Source organism: Cherax quadricarinatus, chromosome 1 (genome assembly GCF_038502225.1).
Source record: "Cherax quadricarinatus isolate ZL_2023a chromosome 1, ASM3850222v1, whole genome shotgun sequence".
Lineage (NCBI taxonomy): Eukaryota > Metazoa > Arthropoda > Malacostraca > Decapoda > Parastacidae > Cherax > Cherax quadricarinatus.
In genome coordinates, this window is record NC_091292.1 from 69839670 (window position 1) to 69864242 (window position 24573).

The window sequence follows — 24573 nt, forward strand, 5'->3', positions numbered from 1 at the left end:
TGATGGGTGCCTCAGATGTGTTCTGTATTATACTCACACCAAGATCCTTTTCTTTGAGTGAGGTTTGCAGTCTTTGGCCACCTAGCCTATACTCTGTCTGCAGTCTTCTTTGCCCTTCCCCTATCTTCATGATTTTGCATTTGGTAAGGTTAAATTCCAGGAGCCAGTTTCTGGACCAATCTTGCAGCCTGTCCAGGTCCCTTTGTAGTCCTGCCTGATCATCATCCGATTTAATTCTCTTCATTAACTTCACATAATCTGAAGAGATACTTCTGAGTCTATCCCTTCCGTCATGTCATTCACATGGAAATAAATGGTATAAAATACCGACACAATGGAAATATAAACACAAATGCAGTATAATGTGATCCTTTATTGACAACGTTTCACCCACACAGTGGGCTTTTTCAAGTCACACACGGATCTACCTGGGGTTGGAAGGTACGGGAGTATTTATAGTCATGTTCAGAATGTTGAGGTCAGGTGGAGAATGCTGCATCTGATGATCTACCGGGTGGGGTTATAGTCTTGGGTAGCTAGGCAGGGGTATTGGACAAGTTGTGAGTAGACCTTCTGCAGACCTTCAACCAGAACAATGGCTTCTATAACATAGCTGAACCACTCGCCAAGAAACTTCTTTGTAGATGAATGGTTCAGAGAACCGACATGTTGATAAATTAGACACATGTGCAACTCATGGGTATCTTTATTGAGGAAACGTTTCGCCACACAGTGGCTTCATCAGTCCATACAAAGGAGAATCTTGAAGAACAGGAGGAGAATGAGGTAATCAGTCCCTCAACCTTGAGTCGATGTGGTCAGTCCATCAATCTTGAATAGAATACGGCATACGTGCTGAGAAGGAGCTTATAAACCGTTGGCAGGAGAGGTGCAGCAGTCATAGGTCGGGTAACATTTGTTCAATGTTGAAGTAGGTCGTGCCCAAGAATTAGGCAAGCGAAGAATTCCTAAGTATTAAGATCCCAAGAAGTTGCAGTGTCTGACAGGTTTGTCAGAGTTGCACATGTGTCTAATTTATCAACATGTCGGTTCTCTGAACCATTCATCTACAAAGAAGTTTCTTGGCGAGTGGTTCAGCTATGTTATAGAAGCCATTGTTCTGGTTGAAGGTCTGCAGAAGGTCTACTCACAACTTGTCCAATACCCCTGCCTAGCTACCCAAGACTCTATAACCCCACCCGGTAGATCATCAGATGCAGCATTCTCCACCTGACCTCAACATTCTGAACATGACTATAAATACTCCCGTACCTTCCAACCCCAGGTAGATCCGTGTGTGACTTGAAAAAGCCCACTGTGTGGGTGAAAAGTCGTCAATAAAGGATCACATTATACTGCATTTGTGTTTATATTTCCATGTCATTCACATATACCAAAAACAGCACTGGTCCTAGGACTTACCTCTGTGGAACCCTGCTCGTCACAGGCCCCCACTCTGACACCTCATCATGTACCATGACTTGTTGTTATCCCCCTGTCAGGTACTCTCTGACCCACTGCAGTGCCTCTCCTGTTATGCGTGCCTGATCCTCTAGTTGTTACACTCTCTTTTGAGGAACAGTGTCGAAGGCCTTCTTGCAGTCCAAGAAAATGCAATCTACCCATCCCTCTCTCTCGTGTCTTACTTCCGTTACCCTGTCATAAAACTCCAGTAGATTTGTGTGTCTGTGTATGTTACGTCGACAGTAAGGTTAGGAAGATTTGATTAGACTGTCGTCTATAATCAATATTTAATGTTATAATATGCCATAACGTTAATAAACACAATAATACATGCAGGCGATACAAACTTGTGAAGGGAGAACATCCAATGATATACAGTAGTGACGCAGACTGTGAGGATGAGCTAAATGACAATATCCGTCACAACAAACAGTAATATAATAAGAGAGCTTTTTTTTTTCTTTAGCAAAACTGGATACAGCAGAAGTGTGAAGGTTCCAGGGAGCACCTTAATTATTTGTTCCAAATAATTAAGGTGCCTGACTGAACTAATACGTCAAGTGAAAGTTTTCTGTACATTCTCTAGAGCTACAATTTCACCTGTCTTAAATGGGGCTGTTATGGTCAAATATTATTTTAACAAATGAGAGAAAAGGGATAGGGGAGGGAAGGAGCAGAGATATAGGAGGACACAGGTGGGAAAGGCATATGAGAGAAGGGAATGTGTGGAAGATACGCTGGACAAATTCACAGGAGGGGGAGGTAAGGAACAATGCAGAGGGAGGTTGAAGGAGAGGCATGACACAAAGCTCTCCACCACTGCCACTTGCTCAGTTGGTGCTCAGTGGTTATTATTCTGCACTTCCTCATCCACCACCACAACCACTACATGCTTGCGTCCTTATGCTGTATTACTATTAGTAAGGATTATTTCTTACAGGTGAAGTTAAACATTTATGTCAGGGTTGGTGAACCTGGGTGTGTGGCGCGCATGACCAACCTCGAGATAAGCCAGTCTGACTTTTTTTTTTTTTTTTGGGGGGGGGGTTATCCTAGGTAATTTACTCTATGTATAAAAATTGTACTTATGTGTACCTGTGCCTAAATAAACTTACACAAACAAAAAATATTGTGGTCTGGCGCAAGCACTGCCGCTCCAAGATTCGTTGTTTCACTTCACAAATCTGCCGAAAACGGTGTTCTAAAACTCGAATTACATTCCTGAAGTTTTTGACTGAAAATTTAAGCAGTATTAAAGAGTATTTTCATCTATATATTCCTGCGAGTCATTGTTTTCAGTGATAAACTTTGTGGAGCGTAACTATATCTACTGATGACACTAGTGTTGCAGGTACATCTCTCAAAACAACTCAACACAACCCTGATAAATGTGTTGTCAGTGGCGCAGCGCCAAGTCTAACGAACAATAACCTTATTTTCCTCTTACTGATTTTTTTTTTTAAATTTGATATGAACCAAAGTGTGTCATTTCAACGTTACTCTTCATACATTGTTTATAAGGTACAGCAATAGTTATAAATGTTATATTTCGATTGTCTTTTTAAGAATATTCATATTCATAATTTGTTTTAAAAAGACTTTCTGAAAGGCAATAATTATTTCAATCTGTGGCAAACTTCTTGTAACAGTAAAACAATAAATGCGGCTAAGCAAGTGACCTCCAGTTTTTCATCTGCACTTTAAGTACATTGTTAATGTCACTAATTCACTATTTACTTCATAAGTCTTGTAAATTACTGGTTATAAATAAGGTGTAATTCCTAAAGGTAACTGAAAGCAGTTCAGAAGAGTTATTGACTCTCTAAACTCACTTTTAACAATGATTTTAAGTATTTTATTTTATATAGAAAAGTTGCAAAACAACAAATAATAATTAAAAACAAAAACAAGACAAAAATATCTGTTCAAAATTCCCACTGGCACGAGGGAATTTTTTGGGATAATTATGGTTAATTCCGGGACCCCACTGGAGAAGGTTGGTCACTTGTGACTCAGCTAAAAGTGCTTTATTGACTTTATTATTAACTGTAAAAGAAAGTTGACTAAGAGGAAGTTGTGACCTTGTTACCTAAGAGGAAGCTGTGACCTTGTTACCTGAGAGGTAGCTGTGACCTTGTTACCTAAGAGGAAGCTGTGACCTTGATACCTAAGAGGAAGCTGTGACCTTGATACCTAAGAGGAAGCTGTGACCTTGTTACCTGACTAAGAGGAAGCTGTGACCTTGTTACCTAAGAGGAAGCTGTGACCTCGTTACTTGACTAAGAGAGATGTGATCTTGTTACGTGACTAAGAGGAAGCTGTGACCTTGATACCTAAGAGGAAGCTGTGACCTTGCTACTTGATTAAGAGGAAGCTGTGACCTTGTTACCTGAGAGGTAGCTGTGACCTTGATACCTAAGACGAAACTGTGATTTTGTTACCTAAGAGGAAACTGTGACCTTGTTACTTGACTATGAGGAAGCTGTGACCTTTTACCTAAGAGGCAGCTGTGGCCCTTTTACCTAAGAGGAAGCTGTGACCTTGTTACCTGACTAAGAGGAAGCTGTGACCTTGTTACCTAAGAGGTAGCTGTGACCTTGTTACCTAAGAGGAAGCTGTGACCTTGTTAGCTACCTAAGACGAAGCTGTGACCTTGTTACCTGACTAAGAGGAAGCTGTGACCTTGTTACCTAAGAGGTAGCTGTGACCTTGTTAGCTACCTAAGACGAAGCTGTGACCTTGTTACCTGACTTAAAGGAAGCTGTGACCTTGTTACCTAAGAGGAAGCTGTGACCTTGTTAGATACCTAAGACGAAGCTGTGACCTTGTTACCTGACTAAGAGGAAGCTGTGACCTTGTTACCTAAGAGGTAGCTGTGACCTTGTTACCTAAGAGGTAGCTGTGACCTTGATACCTAAGAGGTAGCTGTGACCTTGTTACCTAAGAGGAAGCTGTGACCTTGTTACCTAAGAGGAAGCTGTGACCTTGTTACCTAAGAGGTAGCTGTGACCTTGTTACCTGAGAGGTAGCTGTGACCTTGTTACCTAAGAGGAAGCTGTGACCTTGTTACCTGACTAAGAGGTAGCTGTGACCTTGTTACCTAAGAGGTAGCTGTGACCTTGTTACCTAAGAGGTAGCTATGACCTTGTTACCTAAGAGGTAGCTGTGACCTTGTTACCTAAGAGGAAGCTGTGACCTTGTTACCTGACTAAGAGGTAGCTGTGACCTTGTTACCTAAGAGGAAGCTGTGACCTTGTTACCTAAGAGGAACCTGTGACCTTGTTACCTGACTAAGAGGAAGCTGTGACCTTGTTACCTGAGAGGTAGCTGTGACCTTGTTACCTAAGAGGAAGCTGTGACCTTGTTACCTAAGAGGAACCTGTGACCTTGTTACCTGACTAAGAGGAAGCTGTGACCTTGTTACCTAAGAGAAAGTAGTGATTTTGTTAGTAGACTAAAAGGAAGCTGTGACCTTGTTGACTAAGAGGAAGGCGTGACCTTGTTAGTTGACCAAGAGGAAGGCGTGACCTTGTTAGTTGACCAAGAGGAAGGCGTGACCTTGTTAGTTGACCAAGAGGAAGGGGTGACCTTGTTAGTTGACCAAGAGGAAGGGGTGACCTTGTTAGTTGACCAAGAGGAAGGGGTGACCTTGTTAGTTGACCAAGAGGAAGGGGTGACCTTGTTAGATGACCAAGAGGAAAGCGTGACCTTGTTAGTTGACCAAGAAGAAGGGGTGACCTTGTTAGTTGACCAAGAGGAAGGGGTGACCTTGTTAGTTGACTAAGAGGAAGGGGTGACCTTGTTGACCAAGAGGAAGGCGTGACCTTGTTAGTTGACCAAGAGGAAAGGGTGACCTTGTTAGTTGACCAAGAGGAAAGGGTGACCTTGTTAGTTGACCAAGAGGAAAGGGTGACCTTGTTAGTTGACCAAGAGGAAAGCGTGACCTTGTTAGTTGACCAAGAGGAAAGTGTGACCTTGTTAGTTGACCAAGAGGAAAGCGTGACCTTGTTAGTTGACCAAGAGGAAGGCGTGACCTTGTTAGTTGACCAAGAGGAAGGCGTGACCTTGTTAGTTGACCAAGAGGAAGGCGTGACCTTGTTAGTTGACCAAGAGGAAGGCGTGGCCTTGTTAGTTGACCAAGAGGAAGGCGTGACATTGTTAGTTGACCAAGAGGAAGGCGTGACCTTGTTAGTTGACCAAGAGGAAGGCGTGACCTTGTTAGTTGACCAAGAGGAAGGCGTGACCTTGTTAGATGACCAAGAGGAAGGGGTGACCTTGTTAGTTGACCAAGAGGAAGGGGTGACCTTGTTAGTTGACCAAGAGGAAGGGGTGACCTTGTTAGATGACCAAGAGGAAAGCATAACCTTGTTAGATGACCAAGAGGAAGGCGTGACCTTGTTAGTTGACCAAGAGGAAGGCGTGACCTTGTTAGTTGACCAAGAGGAAGGGATGACCTTGTTAGTTGACCAAGAGGAAGGGGTGACCTTGTTAGTTGACTAAGAGGAAGGCGTGACCTTGTTAGTTGACCAAGAGGAAGGCGTGACCTTGTTAGTTGACCAAGAGGAAGGGGTGACCTTGTTAGTTGACCAAGAGGAAAGGGTGACCTTGTTAGTTGACCAAGAGGAAAGCGTGACCTTGTTAGTTGACCAAGAGGAAAGCGTGACCTTGTTAGTTGACGAAGAGGAAAGCGTGACCTTGTTAGTTGACCAAGAGGAAAGCGTGACCTTGTTAGTTGATCAAGAGGAAAGCGTGACCTTGTTAGTTGACCAAGAGGAAGGCGTGACCTTGTTAGTTGACCAAGAGGAAGGCGTGACCTTGTTAGTTGACCAAGAGGAAGGCGTGACCTTGTTAGTTGACCAAGAGGAAGGCGTGACCTTGTTAGTTGACCAAGAGGAAGGCGTGACCTTGTTAGTTGACCAAGAGGAAGGCGTGGCCTTGTTAGTTGACCAAGAGGAAGGCGTGACCTTGTTAGATGACCAAGAGGAAAGCGTGACCTTGTTAGTTGACCAAGAAGAAGGGGTGACCTTGTTAGTTGACCAAGAGGAAGGGGTGACCTTGTTAGTTGACCAAGAGGAAAGGGTGACCTTGTTAGTTGACCAAGAAGAAAGCGTGACCTTGTTAGTTGACCAAGAGGAAAGCGTGACCTTGTTAGTTGACCAAGAGGAAAGTGTGACCTTGTTAGTTGACCAAGAGGAAGGCGTGACCTTGTTAGTTGACCAAGAGGAAGGCGTGACCTTGTTAGTTGACCAAGAGGAAGGCATGACCTTGTTAGTTGACCAAGAGGAAGGCGTGGCCTTGTTAGTTGACCAAGAGGAAGGCGTGACCTTGTTAGTTGACCAAGAGGAAGGCGTGACCTTGTTAGTTGACCAAGAGGAAAGCGTGACCTTGTTAGTTGACCAAGAGGAAGGCGTGACCTTGTTAGTTGACCAAGAGGAAGGCGTGACCTTGTTAGTTGACCAAGAGGAAGGCGTGACCTTGTTAGTTGACCAAGAGGAAGGCGTGACCTTATTTATTGACCAAGAGAAAGGCGTGACCTTGTTAGATGACCAAGAGGAAGGGGTGACCTTGTTAGTTGACCAAGAGGAAGGGGTGACCTTGTTAGATGACCAAGAGGAAGGCGTGACCTTGTTAGTTGACCAAGAGGAAGGGGTGACCTTGTTAGTTGACTAAGAGGAAGGCGTGACCTTGTTAGTTGACCAAGAGGAAGGCGTGACCTTGTTAGTTGACCAAGAGGAAGGCGTGACCTTGTTAGTTGACCAAGAGGAAAGGGTAACCTTGTTAGTTGACCAAGAGGAAAGCGTGACCTTGTTAGTTGACCAAGAGGAAAGGGTAACCTTGTTAGTTGACCAAGAGGAAGGCGTGACCTTGTTAGTTGACCAAGAGGAAGGCGCAACCTTGTTAGTTGACCAAGAGGAAGGCGCAACCTTGTTAGTTGACCAAGAGGAAGACGTGACCTTGTTAGTTGACCAAGAGGAAAGCGTGACCTTGTTAGTTGATCAAGAGGAAAGCGTGACCTTGTTAGTTGACCAAGAGGAAGGCGCGACCTTGTTAGTTGACCAAGAGGAAGGCGTGACCTTGTTAGTTGACCAAGAGGAAGGCGTGACCTTGTTAGTTGATCAAGAGGAAGACGTGACCTTGTTAGTTGACCAAGAGGAAAGCGTGACCTTGTTAGTTGACCAAGAGGAAGGCGTGACCTTGTTAGTTGACCAAGAGGAAGGCGCGACCTTGTTAGTTGACCAAGAGGAAGACGTGACCTTGTTAGTTGACCAAGAGGAAAGCGTGACCTTGTTAGTTGACCAAGAGGAAGGCGTGACCTTGTTAGTTGACCAAGAGGAAGGCGTGGCCTTGTTAGTTGACCAAGAGGAAGGCGTGACCTTGTTAGATGACCAAGAGGAAAGCGTGACCTTGTTAGTTGACCAAGAAGAAGGGGTGACCTTGTTAGTTGACCAAGAGGAAGGGGTGACCTTGTTAGTTGACCAAGAGGAAAGGGTGACCTTGTTAGTTGACCAAGAAGAAAGCGTGACCTTGTTAGTTGACCAAGAGGAAAGCGTGACCTTGTTAGTTGACCAAGAGGAAAGTGTGACCTTGTTAGTTGACCAAGAGGAAGGCGTGACCTTGTTAGTTGACCAAGAGGAAGGCGTGACCTTGTTAGTTGACCAAGAGGAAGGCATGACCTTGTTAGTTGACCAAGAGGAAGGCGTGGCCTTGTTAGTTGACCAAGAGGAAGGCGTGACCTTGTTAGTTGACCAAGAGGAAGGCGTGACCTTGTTAGTTGACCAAGAGGAAAGCGTGACCTTGTTAGTTGACCAAGAGGAAGGCGTGACCTTGTTAGTTGACCAAGAGGAAGGCGTGACCTTGTTAGTTGACCAAGAGGAAGGCGTGACCTTGTTAGTTGACCAAGAGGAAGGCGTGACCTTATTAGTTGACCAAGAGGAAGGCGTGACCTTGTTAGATGACCAAGAGGAAGGGGTGACCTTGTTAGTTGACCAAGAGGAAGGGGCGACCTTGTTAGATGACCAAGAGGAAGGCGTGACCTTGTTAGTTGACCAAGAGGAAGGGGTGACCTTGTTAGTTGACTAAGAGGAAGGCATGACCTTGTTAGTTGACCAAGAGGAAGGCGTGACCTTGTTAGTTGACCAAGAGGAAAGGGTAACCTTGTTAGTTGACCAAGAGGAAAGCGTGACCTTGTTAGTTGACCAAGAGGAAAGGGTAACCTTGTTAGTTGACCAAGAGGAAGGCGTGACCTTGTTAGTTGACCAAGAGGAAGGCGCAACCTTGTTAGTTGACCAAGAGGAAGGCGCAACCTTGTTAGTTGACCAAGAGGAAGACGTGACCTTGTTAGTTGACCAAGAGGAAAGCGTGACCTTGTTAGTTGATCAAGAGGAAAGCGTGACCTTGTTAGTTGACCAAGAGGAAGGCGCGACCTTGTTAGTTGACCAAGAGGAAGGCGTGACCTTGTTAGTTGACCAAGAGGAAGGCGTGACCTTGTTAGTTGATCAAGAGGAAGACGTGACCTTGTTAGTTGACCAAGATTAAAGCGTGACCTTGTTAGTTGACCAAGAGGAAGGCGTGACCTTGTTAGTTGACCAAGAGGAAGGCGTGACCTTGTTAGTTGACCAAGAGGAAGGCGTGACCTTGTTAGTTGACCAAGAGGAAGGCGTGACCTTGTTAGATGACCAAGAGGAAGGTGTGACCTTGTTAGTTGACCAAGAAGAAGGGGTGACCTTGTTAGTTGACCAAGAGGAAGGCGTGACCTTGTTAGTTGACCAAGAAGAAGGGGTGATCTTGTTAGTTGACCAAGAGGAAGCTGTGACCTTGTTAGTGGCCCTGAACTAAGCCGCTGCATTTCGTTATCTTAGGCACAGACAACATGGCACTGAAGTAAAAAAGAAAAGGAAAAAACAATAAGTCAAATGGGTAACTGTCGACAAAACCTTGAGGAGTGGACATGTGTGCTATATTTGCAGTGCACATTAGCTGCCCATTTTCTGTTCGCACAGCAAACTATTTTATTGTGTTTAATCTTATATTTCTAGTTTTCCGTTGTAACCTAACCCTCCCAACCCAACGTAACCTTCCTAACGCAAACCAACCTAACCTAGAAATGGGCGTCAAACCATATGTGAAAGTGTAATATAGTTATTAGGAGGACGGGTTGACCACTGGCACTGACATTTAACTCTGCATCGCTAAGCCCAGATATAACACTTTCTCCCTCAACTTGAGTCCTGTGTAATACAGAGGTATATTTTCCTTAAGCTATTAAATATTCACATATGGAAAACTAAACGAAACAATCAACGGAAAAAAATAAATCAGAGAAAGGGGATTAAAGTAAAAGATGCAGGAAAATAATGAGACTAAACGATTAGATGAGAAAGATCAGCTCCCAGGAGCTGACGATATCAATCCTAGGTTCAGTTGAGTCATGCGACGTCTGTCAGGGGTAACTGAACGTTCATCACCAGTCAGACATGGTGGTAGTAGTAAGGTGATACAGACATCTGCTAGATAAAAACACGTATGCGCTCATATATTTATCAAGGAAACATTTCGCCCCATGTGACTTCTTCAGTGCAGCAGAACTAAAGAAACCACCTGTGGGGAAACGTAGCCTTAATATACGTATAAGTGAAAACGTGTTATTTTTGCCCAAAAGTCGGGTCGTCATACATAGTAGTACTTACCTGTCAATATCAAGTTGATCTAATTCCTGAGATAAAAGTGCTTAACTAGTATGAAGACACTGGCCTTGGAGGAAGTAGGTTAAGAGTCTTAGCACGGGGGTCAGCAGGGGATCAGCAGGGGGTCAACAGTGGGGTATCAAGAACACACTCAAACTACATTATAGGTCATAACACTAAATATAAAATTATAGACTGAACACTTGACATTCTCAAATTACTATTTTCAGAGAAGCACTTAACACGTAGTCACACACAGCCTGAAGAATGGAAGATAACTAGATCACATGCATGGGACGGCTAGTTCCAATTCCTTGCAACAGGAGCCCTTAATAGTATTACTATATAACTAAGTAATTAAGATAGGAAGTAGCCAAATTACCGGAGGCAACACAATATAAGAAAGATTCAACAAAGTTTTTTTTTTATATATACTGGAACAGAAGAAGCAGAAGAAATATTAAAAAACAATGAAGTAATGATATGAGAAACCAAGTAACTGGAAGCTGCTGGTCGAGAAGTTGACTGTTTCTTATACTGTTAGGGAAGTAGAGGTTGTGAGGGTGATAACACAGATAAGAGTGAGAGCACAGTTATTATATACTATAATGTTATCTTTTTAAATTTTTCGCTTCCTTCTGGTCTCATCATTACACTCTTATTCAGAGTTTTCACGTGAATTATCCAGCAAATTACAACACTTAAATATACATATATACATACAAAATTTATATGAACTCCAGCAATACCAAATTAAGGATAAATATACAAAGAATAAACCAGTGACCATGGAAATATACTTTTTAAAACTAAGTATACAATACACACTTGAACAAACAAGTCACTTAACTAAGTGTCCTCATTCAACCACACTGTTATACATCACAACCAACCCTCGCCTCTGCTGCACTCTTCTGTATGAACAAAATAATAGTCTAAAGTTCTCAAGATCAGATCGTCACATCTCCGTCAAACTTTGGGGGATGAAAAAACTTGTTTCACTCCCCTAAAAATACATCGAATAATTGGGGTGGTTGGCAACGCCTCTTGGAATTTCAGAATGAGGAGGGGATAACAACTTTGTATTTACAGATTTACGTAGAGAATTAATCCCGTGTGGGCAGTTTCATGAGATATATACTCTGAGAGGTGTATTTCTCTCAGCGTATATATGCTGAGAGTTTACTTTAATCCCTATTTTAGGGATTTAAGAATTTTGGTCTGGTTCTGAAAAGGTTACCGTGAAGCCTTAATGACCCTCATGCAGTCGACAGGCTTTAAACCCCATTAACCCATAACCAATTAACAGTTTGAGGCGTGCAGTACAAGGAGTGCACCACACAAGCCCTGGGGTTAACGGTTTTTTGCAAGTACAACTGGAAAAAATGCTTAGAAATAACTTGAAGGTGCTCAGGAATCTTCCTCTATCACAGTTATCAGGTGTTACCTGCAGAGTTAGATTCAAAGGTCGGGGTGTAGGTAGGTGATTGAGGTTATACGTATATGAGAAGCATGGGTAGGTGATTGAGGTTATAGCTGAGACACATGGGGGCAGACGAGATTATCATTATGTAGATAAATGGTCCAGAGAACCGTTATGATGATGACTTAGACACTTGTGCAACACTTGGGTATCCACAAAGACACCCACGTGTTGCACAAGTTTCTCACTCATCATTATCGCTATATTTAGCAGGACGAGCGCTAAACCGTAGAGGCCATACAACCCCTGGGGAATGGGAGGCGCTCAGGGTCGATCCAAGGAAGAGGAGGTCCAATTCTTTGGATTAAGAGCTCCTCACATACCTCAAGGAGCCTTCTTCGAGGGTTAGACGAAGTAACATGTCAGGTAATACTCGAAGTGTTAGTGAAGGCAGGTCAAGGTATGACTGGATCTGGAGTATGGAGAGCGAAGCCGTGTCGTCTGAGGGCAACGAGAACATCGTTGTAAAGATCTGGATCCTCAACGGTGGGGGAGATCTTGATGGCCTTGCCTCGGGCCAGGTCTGCGATGCTCTTCCTGGGAGTCTTGCCAGAGCGTGTCCTAGGAAGGCCCCTCACGCGGGCACCCAGGCGGAAGGCAGCCACAGGCCCCACCACACGCCGGACAACAGCTGCCACCTCCTCTAATATAGCCTCTTCCGTCGCTTGGCTTCCCTCCTTCACTACGAAAAAGCCAAAGGGAACTTCCCCCTTCATGGAGTCTGGGACGCCCACTACAGCGGCATCGACTACCAAGGGGTGCTCCAACATAGCCTCCTCCAGTGACAGTGTACACAGGCGGTGACCAGCCACGTTGATGACATCATCGTCGCGAGACATCACCGACATGTAGCCCTGAGCGTCACGTATGCCGGCGTCCATGGTATCATAGCAGCCTGGAAACTGCGTGAAGTACGTGTCAACGAAGTGTTCAGGAGCCTTGTACAGTGTGCTCATACACCCCGGTGGCAACGGTAGCCTGCATACGATGCGTCCCAACTCCCCTGGGGCTGCTTCCCGACCCTCCGGCGTCACGACTTTCAGGTCGAAACCGATAAAGGGTTTACCGGTGGCGCCGCGCGGGGGATCCAGAGACATGTTCATGCCGACGGCGTGGGCGGTGATAGCGTAGCCAGTCTCTGTCTGCCACCAGTTGTCAAGTACCGGCACCTTAAAGGTGTTGAGTGCCCACACCCGCGTCTCGTGATCCAGCGGCTCCCCCGCCACAAAGAGGTACTTGAGGGAGGATAGGTCGTATTTGCGGGCGTGGGTGGCTTCTGCGTCCTGGCGGATGATGGCCCGCAGTGCAGTGGGTGCCGTGAACATGCCCTGCACGCCCTGCTCCTCGATCACACGGAAGAACTGTCCAGGGTCCGGTGTGCCCACGGGTTTGCCCTCGTAGATGACTGTGGTGTTGCCATTCAACAACGGCGCGTAACAGATATAGGAATGACCGACAACCCAGCCCAAGTCTGACGCTGCCCACCAAACCTCGCCTGGCTCCATGCCATAGATGGACTTCATGGTCCACGGCAGCACTGCAGCGTGGCCGCCCGTGGGCCGCACGATGCCTTTGGGCTGCCCAGTGGTGCCGGAGGTATAGAGTACGTAACAGGGATGGTCTGAAGTGACAGGGACAGGATCAAGGCGCGGTGCTGAGGCCACGAGGTTGTGCCAGTCCTCATCCTGTCCCGAAGTGAGGGAGGCCTCTGGAAGACCCTCCCGCTGCAGGACCACACAGTGCAGGGGCTTGTGGCTTGCCAGTTGGATGGCCTCGTCCAGGATGGGTTTATAGTGGACAATGCGCGAGGGCTCAATGCCGCAGGAGGCGCTCAACACCACCTTAGGCTGCAGGTGCGAGATGCGGGTTGCCAGTTCCCTCGCCGCGAAGCCGCCAAACACCAGCGAGTGTATAGCACCCAATCTTACTGTGGCCAGCATGGCAACCACTGCCTCAGTCACCATGGGCATGTAGATTATCACGCGGTCACCATGACCTACGCCCAGCCCCGCTAGGGCGCCAGCCAGGCCAGCCACCTGCTCGTGAAGCTGCGAGTACGTTGTCTTGGTGACGGAGCCTGTGACGGGAGAGTCGTGAATGATTGCTAGCTGATCGCCACGACCGCTTTTGACATGACGGTCAACGGCGTTGTGGCAGGTGTTGAGCTCGCCGCCCACGTACCACTTAGTGAAGGGCGGCTGAGTGTTGTCCAGCACTCGCGTGAAAGGCTTGTACCACTCCACTCTACTACCCACTTCCTCCCAGAATGTTTCCCTATCATGGATGGACCGCCAGTGTAGCTCCTCGTAAGTATCACTTGACCTGAAGTTGTGCAGTGGGCGGGAGGGTAAGTGTCGTGGGTGGCGGAGTGCGTGTTGTGGGCGGTAGAGTGCATGTTGTGGGAGGAAGAGTACTTGTGATGAGTGAAATGTGGAATATTTTTGGGAAGAAAGCACATGTGGGCGGGTAAGTGCTGTGGTACCCGCAGCACTAGGGAGCCACCACAGATCATGGTGAAACAGACCTACAGCTGTGCACCACACGCCACTGTTCAAGCACCTCTTCACCCCTGTCTTAGCTACTCTGCTTATTTCCACTCTACGCACCAACATCGTCCTCCACACTACAATAAACATCGAAGGGCCAACTGTAAACATGTGTTGTCCACAGTGACTACTCTTTCACAAAACTCGTACACACTCACGCCCGCCCTCATCTCACCCACACCTCGTTAACACTCTTACATAATATGGCAGCACACTTACTCCATATGCGTGTGACAAAATAAGACCAATATTTAGTTGCAGCGTTGTATCTTATAGAGTAAAATGATAGAGCAACCACACGTCTGGCAGCCGTGTGGGTGGGACGGCAACAAGTGATTAACATGAACAAGTCAAGGTCACTCTAGTACAAACTTTGTACATTACAAAATTACTGTTTTCAAAACGTCCATTAGATGAATGTGAAATCAGAATTACAATAATTAATATATTTTGCAACGCATCTACTATACGCGCGTTTCACCCAGATTTTAATTCAAGAATTTAAAAAATGAAGTTATAAACGAACAAATTTTAAACATTCTAGAAACATTTAGAAGTTTCTCTATGTCACTTTAAAACATTTTAATATCTTTTGGCGAGAATCTTCCTCCTAAGTTAATGAATTAACCTGGTGCTTTCCAACACAATAATTCTAATTTAGCATGTTTATAGTTTATTTTTAAACGGTGGTACTTTTTTCGTGGTTTTCCTGTAATACTGAAGTATCTTAATCAGAGATTTAAGAAGTGATTGCTACACCTGATTCAATTTTCTCCCAATGATCGTCAGTTGGCAGCAGCTGTCAACAATGATCGTCAGTAGGCAGCACCTGTCAACAATGATCGTCAGTAGGCAGCAGCTGTCAACAATGATCGTCAGTAGGCAGCAGCTGTCAACAATGATCGTCAGTAGGCAGCAGCTGTCAACAATGATCGTCAGTAGGCAGCAGCTGTCAACAATGATCGTCAGCAGGCAGCAGCTGTCAACAATGATCGTCAGCAGGCAGCAGCTGTCAACAATGATCGTCAGCAGGCAGCAGCTGTCAACGATGATCGTCAGTAGGCAGCAGCTGTCAACAATGATCGTCAGTAGGCAGCAGCTGTCAACAATGATCGTCAGTAGGCAGCAGCTGTCAACAATGATCGTCAGTAGGCAGCAGCTGTCAACAATGATCGTCAGTAGGCAGCAGCTGTCAACAATGATCGTCAGTAGGCAGCAGCTGTCAACAATGATCGTCAGTAGGCAGCAGCTGTCAACAATGATCGTCAGCTGGCAGCAGCTGTCAACAATGATCGTCAGTAGGCAGCAGCTGTCAACAATGATCGTCAGCCGGCAGCAGCTTCAAACAATGATCGTCAGTAGGCAGCAGCTGTCAGCAATGATCGCCAGTAGGCAGCAGCTGTCAACAATGATCGTCAGTAGGCAGCAGCTGTCAACAATGATCGTCAGTAGGCAGCAGCTGTCAACAATGATCGTCAGTAGGCAGCAGCTGTCAACAATGATCGTCAGCTGGCAGCAGCTGTCAACAATGATCGTCAGTAGGCAGCAGCTGTCAACAATGATCGTCAGCCGGCAGCAGCTTCAAACAATGATCGTCAGTAGGCAGCAGCTGTCAGCAATGATCGCCAGTAGGCAGCAGCTGTCAACAATGATCGTCAGTAGGCAGCAGCTGTTAACAATGATCGTCAGCTGGCAGCAGCTGTCAACAATGATCGTCAGCTGGCAGCAGCTGTCAGTAATGATCGTCAGTAGGCAGCAGCTGTCAGTAATGATCGTCAATAGGCAGCAGCTGTCAACAATGATCGTCAGTAGGCAGCAGCTGTCAACAATGATCGTCAGTAGGCAGAAGCTGTCAACAATGATCGGCAGTAGGCAGCAGCTGTCAGCAATGATCGTCAGTAGGTAGCAGCTGTCAGCAACGATCGTCGGTAGGCAGCAGCTGTCAAGAATTATCGTCAGTAGGCAGCAGCTGTCAGCAATGATCGTCAGTAGGCAGCAGCTGTCAACAATGATCGTCAGCCGGCAGCAGCTTCAAACAATGATCGTCAGTAGGCAGCAGCTGTCAGCAATGATCGTCAATAGGCAGCAGCTGTTAACAATGATCGTCAGCTGGCAGCAGCTGTCAACAATGATCGTCAGCTGGCAGCAGCTGTCAGTAATGATCGTCAGTAGGCAGCAGCTGTCAGTAATGATCGTCAATAGGCAGCAGCTGTCAACAATGATCGTCAGTAGGCAGCAGCTGTCAGCAATGATCGTCAGTAGGCAGCAGCTGTCAGCAATGATCGTCAGTAGGCAGCAGCTGTCAGCAATGATCGTCAGTAGGCAGCAGCTGTCAACAATGATCGTCAGTAGGCAGCAGCTGTCAACAATGATCGTCAGTAGGCAGCAGCTGTCAGCAATGATCGTCAGTAGGTAGCAGCTGTCAGCAATGATCGTCGGTAGGCAGCAGCTGTCAAGAATTATCGTCAGTAGGCAGCAGCTGTCAGCAATGATCGTCAGTAGGCAGCAGCTGTCAACAATGATCGTCAGTAGGCAGCAGCTGTCAACAATGAGCATCAGTAGGCACCAGCCGTCAACAATGATCGTCAGCTGGCAGCAGCTGTCAACAATGAGCATCACTAGGCACCAGCCGTCAACAATGATCGTCAGCTGGCAGCAGCTCTCAACAATGAGCATCATTGGCACCAGCCGTCAACAATGATCGCCAGTAGGCAGCAGCTGTCAACAATGATCGTCAGTAGGCAGCAGCTGTCAGTAATGATCGTCAGTAGGCAGCAGCTGTCAACAATGATCGTCAGTAGGCAGCAGCTGTCAACAAAGAGGGTCAGTAGGCAGCAGCTGTCAACAATGATCATCAGTAGGCAGCAGCCGTCAGCAATTATCGTCAGCTGGCAGCAGCTGTAAACAATGATCGTCAGTAGGCAGCAGCTGTCAGCAATGATCGTCAGCTGGCAGCAGCTGTCAACAATGATCGTCAGTAGGCAGCAACTGTCAAGAATGATCGTCAGCTGGCAGCAGCTGTCAACAATGATCGTCAGTAGGCAGCAGCTGTCAGCAATGATCGTCAGCTGGCAGCAGCTGTCAACAATGATCGTCAGTAGGCAGCACCTGTCAACAATGAGCATCACCAGGCAGCAGCTGTCAACAATGATCGTCAGTAGGCAGCAGCTGTTAATAATGATCGTCAGTAGGCAGCAGCTGTCAACAATGATCACCAGTATGCAGCAGCTGTCAACAATGATCGTCAGTAGGCAGCAGCTGTCAACAATGATTATCAGTAGGCAGCAGCTGTCAGCAATGATCGTCAGTAGGCAGCAGCTGTCAACGATGATCGTCAGTAGGCAGCAGCTGTCAACAATGATCGTCAGTAGGCAGCAGCATTCAACAATGATCGTCAGTAGGCAGCAGAAGTCAACAATGATCGTCAGTAGGCAGCAGCTGTCAACAATGATCATCAGTAGGCAGCAGCAGTCAACAATGATCGTCAGTAGGCAGCAGCTGTCAACAATGATCGTCAGTAGGCAGCAGCTGTCAACAATGATCGTCAGTAGGCAGCAGCTGTCAACAATAATCGTCAGTAGGCAGCAGCTGTCAACAATGATTGTCAGCAGGTAGCAGCTGTCAACAATGATTGTCAGCAGGTAGCAGCTGTCAATAATCGACAGTAGGCAGTAGCTGTCAACAATGATCGTCAGTAAGTAGCAACTGTCAACAATGATCGTCAGTAGGCAGCAGCTGTCAACAATGATCGTCAGTAGGCAGCAGCTGTCAACAATGATCGTCAGTAGGCAGCAGCTGTCAACAATGATCGTCAGTAGGCAGCAGCTGTCAGCAATGATCGTCAGTAGGCAGTAGCTGTCAACAATGATCGTCAGTAGGCAGCAGCTGTCAACAATGATCGTCAGTAGGCAGCAGCAGTCAATAATGATCGTCAGTAGGCAGCAGCTGTCAACAATGATCGTCAGTAGGCAGCAGCTGTCAACAATGATCGTCAGTAGGCAGCAGCAGTCAACAATGATCGCCAGTAGGCAGCAGCTGTCAACAATGATCGTCAGTAGGCAGCAGCTGTCAACAATGATCGTCAGTAGGCAGCAACTGTCAACAATGATCGTCAGTAGGCAGCAGCTGTCAACAATGATCGTCAGTAGGCAGCTGCTGTCAACAATGATTGTCAGTAGGCAGCTGCTGTCAACAATGATCGTCAGTAGGCAGCAGCTGTCAACAATGATCGTCAGCAGGCAGCAGCTGTCAACAATGATCGTCAGCAGGCAGCAGCTGTCAACAATGATCGTCAGTAGGCAGCAGCAGTCAACAATGATCGTCAGCAGGCAGCAGCTGTCAACAATGATCGTCAGTAGGCAGCAGCTGTCAACAATGATCGTCAGCAGGCAGCAGCTGTCAACAATGATCGTCAGCAGGCAGCAGCTGTCAACAATGATCGTCAGTAGGCAGCAGCTGTCAACAATGATCGTCAGCAGGCAGCAGCTGTCAACAATGATCGTCAGCAGGCAGAAGCTGTCAACAATGATCGTCAGTAGGCAGCAGCTGTCAACAATGATCGTCAGTAGGCAGCAGCTGTCAACAATGATCGTCAGCAGGCAGCAGCTGTCAACAATGACCGTCAGCAGGCAGCAGCTGTCAACAATGATCGTCAGTAGGCAGCAGCTGTCAACAATGATCGTCAGTAGGCAGCAGCTGTCAACAATGATCGTCAGCAGGCAGCAGCTGTCAACAATGATCGTCAGCAGGCAGCAGCTGCCAACAATGATCGTCAGTAGGCAGCAGCTGTCAACAATGATCGTCAGCAGGCAGCAGCTGTCAACAATGATCGTCAGTAGGCAGCAGCTGTCAACAATGATCGTCAGCAGGCAGCAGCTGTCAACAATGATCGTCAGTAGGCAGCAGCTGCCAACAATGATCGTCAGCAGGCATCAGCTGTCAACAATGATCGTCAGCAGCTGTCAACAATGATCGTCAGCAGGCAGCAGCTGTCAACAATGATCGTCAGCAGGCAGCAGCTGTCAACAATGATCGTCAGCAAGCAGCAGCTGTCAACAATGATCGTCAGCAGGCAGCAGCTGTCAACAATGATCGTCAGTAGGCAGCAGCTGTCAACAATGATCGTCAGCAGGCAGCAGCTGTCAACAATGATCGTCAGCAGGCAGCAGCTGTCAACAATGATCGTCAGCAGGCAGCAGCTGTCAACAATGATCGTCAGCAGGCAGCAGTTGTCAACAATGATCGTCAGCAGGCAGCAGCTGTCAACAATGATCGTCAGTAGGCAGCAGCTGTCAGCAATGATCGTCAGCAGGCAGCAGCTGTCAACAATGATCGTCAGCAGGCAGCAGTCAACAATGATCGTCAGTAGGCAGCAGCTGTCAGCAATGATCGTCAGTAGGCAGCAGCTGTCAACAATGATCGTCAGTAGGCAGCAGCTGTCAACAATGATCGTCAGTAGGCAGCAGCTGTCAACAATGATCGTCAGTAGGCAGCAGCTGTCAACAATGATCGTTAGCAGGCAGCAGCTGTCAACAATGATCGTCAGTAGGCAGCAGCTGTCAACAATGATCGTCAGTAGGCAGCAGCTGTCAACAATGATCGTCAGTAGGCAGCAGCTGTCAACAATGATCGTCAGTAGGCAGCAGCTGTCAACAATGATCGTCAGTAGGCAGCAGCTGTCAACAATGATCGTCAGCAGGCAGCAGCTGTCAACAATGATCGTCAGTAGGCAGCAGCTGTCAACAATGATCGCCAGTAGGCAGCAGCTGTCAACAATGATCGTCAGTAGGCAGCAGCTGTCAACAATGATCGTCAGTAGGCAGCAGCTGTCAACAATTATCGTCAGTAGGCAGCAGCTGTCAAAAATGATCGCCAGTAGGCAGCAGCTGTCAACAATGATCGTCAGTAGGCAGCAGCTGTCAACAATGATCGTCAGTAGGCAGCAGCTGTCAACAATGATCGTCAGTAGGCAGCAGCTGTCAACAATGATCGTCAGTAGGCAGCAGCTGTCAACAATGATCGTCAGTAGGCAGCAGCTGTCAACAATGATCGTAAGTAGGCAGCAGCTGTCAACAATGATCGTCAGTAGGCAGCAGCTGTCAACAATGATCGTCAGTAGGCAGCAGCTGTCAACAATGATCGTCAGTAGGCAGCAGCTGTCAACAAGTTAAAGTGAAATTTCAGCAACTACAACTTCAACATGCCAGTGTTGCAAATTAATACACAAATATTGCAAAGAACCTGGATGTGTACGACTTACATGTGATAACCTCCCTATCTCAGTACTATGCTGCCGCACACGTGATAACCTCCCTATCTCAGTACTATGCTGCCGCACATGTGATAACCTCCCTATCTCAGTACTATGCTGCCGCACACGTGATAACCTCCCTATCTCAGTACTATGCTGCCGCACACGTGATAACCTCCCTATCTCAGTACTATGCTGCCGCACACGTGATAACCTCCCTATCTCAGTACTATGCTGCCGCACACGTGATAACCTCCCTATCTCAGTACTATGCTGCCGCACATGTGATAACCTCCCTATCTCAGTACTATGCTGCCGCACACGTGATAACCTCCCTATCTCAGTACTATGCTGCCGCACACGTGATAACCTCCCTATCTCAGTACTATGCTGCCTCACATGTGATAACCTCCCTATCTCAGTACTATGCTGCCTCACATGTGATAACCTCCCTATCTCAGTACTATGCTGCCGCACATGTGATAACCTCCCTATCTCAGTACTATGCTGCCGCACACGTGATAACCTCCCTATCTCAGTACTATGCTGCCGCACATGTGATAACCTCCCTATCTCAGTACTATGCTGCCGCACACGTGATAACCTCCTTATCTCAGTACTATGCTGCCGCACACGTGATAACCTCCCTATCTCAGTACTATGCTGCCGCACACGTGATAACCTCCCTATCTCAGTACTATGCTGCCGCACACGTGATAACCTCCCTATCTCAGTACTATGCTGCCGCACATGTGATAACCTCCCTATCTCAGTACTATGCTGCCGCACACGTGATAACCTCCCTATCTCAGTACTATGCTGCCGCACACGTGATAACCTCCCTATCTCAGTACTATGCTGCCTCACATGTGATAACCTCCCTATCTCAGTACTATGCTGCCTCACATGTGATAACCTCCCTATCTCAGTACTATGCTGCCGCACATGTGATAACCTCCCTATCTCAGTACTATGCTGCCGCACACGTGATAACCTCCCTATCTCAGTACTATGCTGCCGCACATGCGATAACCTCCCTATCTCAGTACTATGCTGCCGCACACGTGATGACCTCCCTATCTCAGTACTATGCTGCCGCACATGTGATAACCTCCCTATCTCAGTACTATGCTTCCGCACACGTGATAACCTCCCTATCTCAGTATTATGCTGCTGCACATGTGATAACCTCCCTATCTCAGTACAATGCTGCCGCACACGTGATAACCTCCCTATCTCAGTACTATGCTGCCGCACATGTGATAACCTCCCTATCTCAGTACTATGCTGCCTCACATGTGATAACCTCCCTATCTCAGTACTATGCTGCCGCACACGTGATAACCTCCCTATCTCAGTACTATGCTGCCGCACATGTGATAACCTCCCTATCTCAGTACGATGCTGCTGCACACGTGATAACCTCCCTATCTCAGTACTATGCTGCCGCACACGTGATAACCTCCCTATCTCAGTACTATGCCGCCGCACACGTGATAACCTCCCTATCTCAGTACTATGCTGCCGAACACGTGATAACCTCCCTATCTCTACTATGCTGCCGCACATGTGATAACCTCCCTATCTCAGTACTATGCTTTCGCACACGTGATAACCTCCCTATCTCAGTACTATGCTGCCGCACACGTGATAACCTCCCTATCTCAGTACTATGCTGCCTCACATGTGATAACCTCCCTATCTCAGTACTATGCTGCCTCACATGTGATAACCTCCCTATCTCAGTATTATGCTGCAGCACATGTGATAAAATCCCTATCTCAGTACTATGCTGCCACACACGTGATAACCTCCCTATCTCAGTACTATGCTGCCGCACATGTGATAACCTCCCTATCTCAGTACTATGCTGCCGCACACGTGATAACCTCCCTATCTCAGTACTATGCTGCCGCACATGTGATAACCTCCCTATCTCAGTACTATGCTTCCGCACACGTGATAACCTCCCTATCTCAGTACTATGCTGCTGCACATGTGATAACCTCCCTATCTCAGTACAATGCTGCCGTACACGTGATAACCTCCCTATCTCAGTACTATGCTGTCGCACATGTGATAACCTCCCTATCTCAGTACTATGCTGCCTCACATGTGATAACCTCCCTATCTCAGTACTATGCTGCCGCACATGTGATAACCTCCCTATCTCAGTACTATGCTGCGGCACATGTGAACCTCCCTATCTCAGTACTATGCTGCCTCACATGTGATAACCTCCCTATCTCAGTACTAAGCTGACGCACATGTGATAACCTCCCTATCTCAGTACTATGCTGCCTCATATGTGATAACCTCCCTATCTCACTACTATGCTGCCTCACATGTGAAAACCTCCCTATCTCACTACTATGCTGCCTCACATGTGATAACTTCCCTATCTCACTACTATGCTGCCGCATATGTGATAACTTCCCTATCTCACTACTATGGTGCCTCACATGTGATAACTTCCCTATCTCATTACTATGCTGCCTCACATATGATAACATCCCTATCTCACTACCATGCTGCCGCACATGTGATAACTTCCCTATCTCACTACTATGTTGCCTCACATGTGACAACTTCCCTATCTCACTACTATGCTGCCGCACATGTGATAACCTCCCTATCTCAGTACTATGCTGCCTCACATGTGATAACCTCCCTATCTCAGTACTACGCTGCCGCACATGAGATAACCTCCCTATTTCAGTACTATGCTGCCGCACATGTGATAACCTCCCTATCTCAGTACTATGCTGCCGCACATGTGATAACCTCCCTATCTCACTACTATGCTGCCTCACATGTGATAACCTCCCTATCTCACTACTATGTTGCCTCACATGTGATAACTTCCCAATCTCACTACTATGCTGCCGCATATGTGATAACTTCCCTATCTCACTACTATGCTGCCTCACATGTGATAACTTCCCTATCTCATTACTATGCTGCCTCACATGTGATAACCTCCCTATCTCACTACTATGCTGCCGCACATGTGATAACTTCCCTATCTCACTACTATGCTGCCTCACATGTGATAACTTCCCTATCTCACTACTATGCTGCCGCACATGTGATAACCTCCCTATCTCACAACTATGCTGCCTCACATGTGATAACCTCCCTATCTCAGTACTATTCTGCCGCACATGTGATAACCTCCCTATCTCAGTACTATGCTGCCACACATGTGATAACCTCCCTATCTCAGTACTATGCTGCCGCACATGTGATAACCTCCCTATCTCAGGACTATGCTGCCGCACATGTGATAACCTCACTATCTCAGTACTATGATGCCGCACATGTGATAACCTACCTATCTCAGTACTATGCTGCCTCACATGTGATAACCTCCCTATCTCAGTACTATGCTGCCTCACATGTGATAACCTCCCTATCTCACGACTATGCTGCCTCACATGCGATAACCTCCCTATCTCACTACTATGCTGCCTCACATGTGATAACCTCCCTATCTCACTACTATGCTGCCTCACATGTGATAACTTCCCTATCTCAGTACTATGCTGCAGCACATGTGATAACTTCCCTATCTCACCACTATGCTGCCTCACATGTGATAACTTCCCTATCTCACTACTATGCTGCCTCACATGTGATAACCTCCCTATCTCACTACTATGCTGCCTCACATGTGATAACCTCCCTATCTCACTACTATGCTGCCTCACATGTGATAACTTCTCTATCTCACTACCATGCTGCCGCACATGTGATAACCTCCCTATGTCAGTACTATGCTGCCTCACATGTGATAACTTCCCTATCTCACTACTATGCTGCCGCACATGTGATAACCTCCCTATCTCACTACTATGCTGCCTCACATGTGATAACTTCCCTATCTCTACTATGCTGCCGCAAATGTGATAACTTCCCTATCTCACTACTATGCTGCCTCGCATGTGATAACTTCCCTATCTCACTACTATGCTGCCACACTTGTGATAACCTCCCTATCTCACTACTATGCTGCCGCACTTGTGATAACTTCCCTATCTCACTACTATGCTGCCGGACATGTGATAACCTCCCTATCCCACTACTATGCTGCCGCACATGTGATAACTTCCCTATCTCACTACTATGCTTCCGCACATGTGATAA

The 24573-nt window shown here is 46.9% G+C and overlaps 2 protein-coding genes across 2 annotated transcripts in view; both read right to left on the reverse strand.

Moving 5' to 3' along the window:
- Positions 1-24573, reverse strand: part of DNAlig3 (DNA ligase 3) — a gene marked incomplete in the record, with an annotated part of 346401 nt that overhangs the window by 25293 nt on the left and 296535 nt on the right.
- Positions 10924-14305, reverse strand: LOC128688557 (acyl-CoA synthetase short-chain family member 3, mitochondrial). Its single transcript, XM_053776424.2, has one exon. It carries the CDS (start codon positions 14286-14288, stop codon positions 12027-12029), a length of 2262 nt encoding a protein of 753 aa, XP_053632399.2. The 5' UTR covers positions 14289-14305; the 3' UTR covers positions 10924-12026.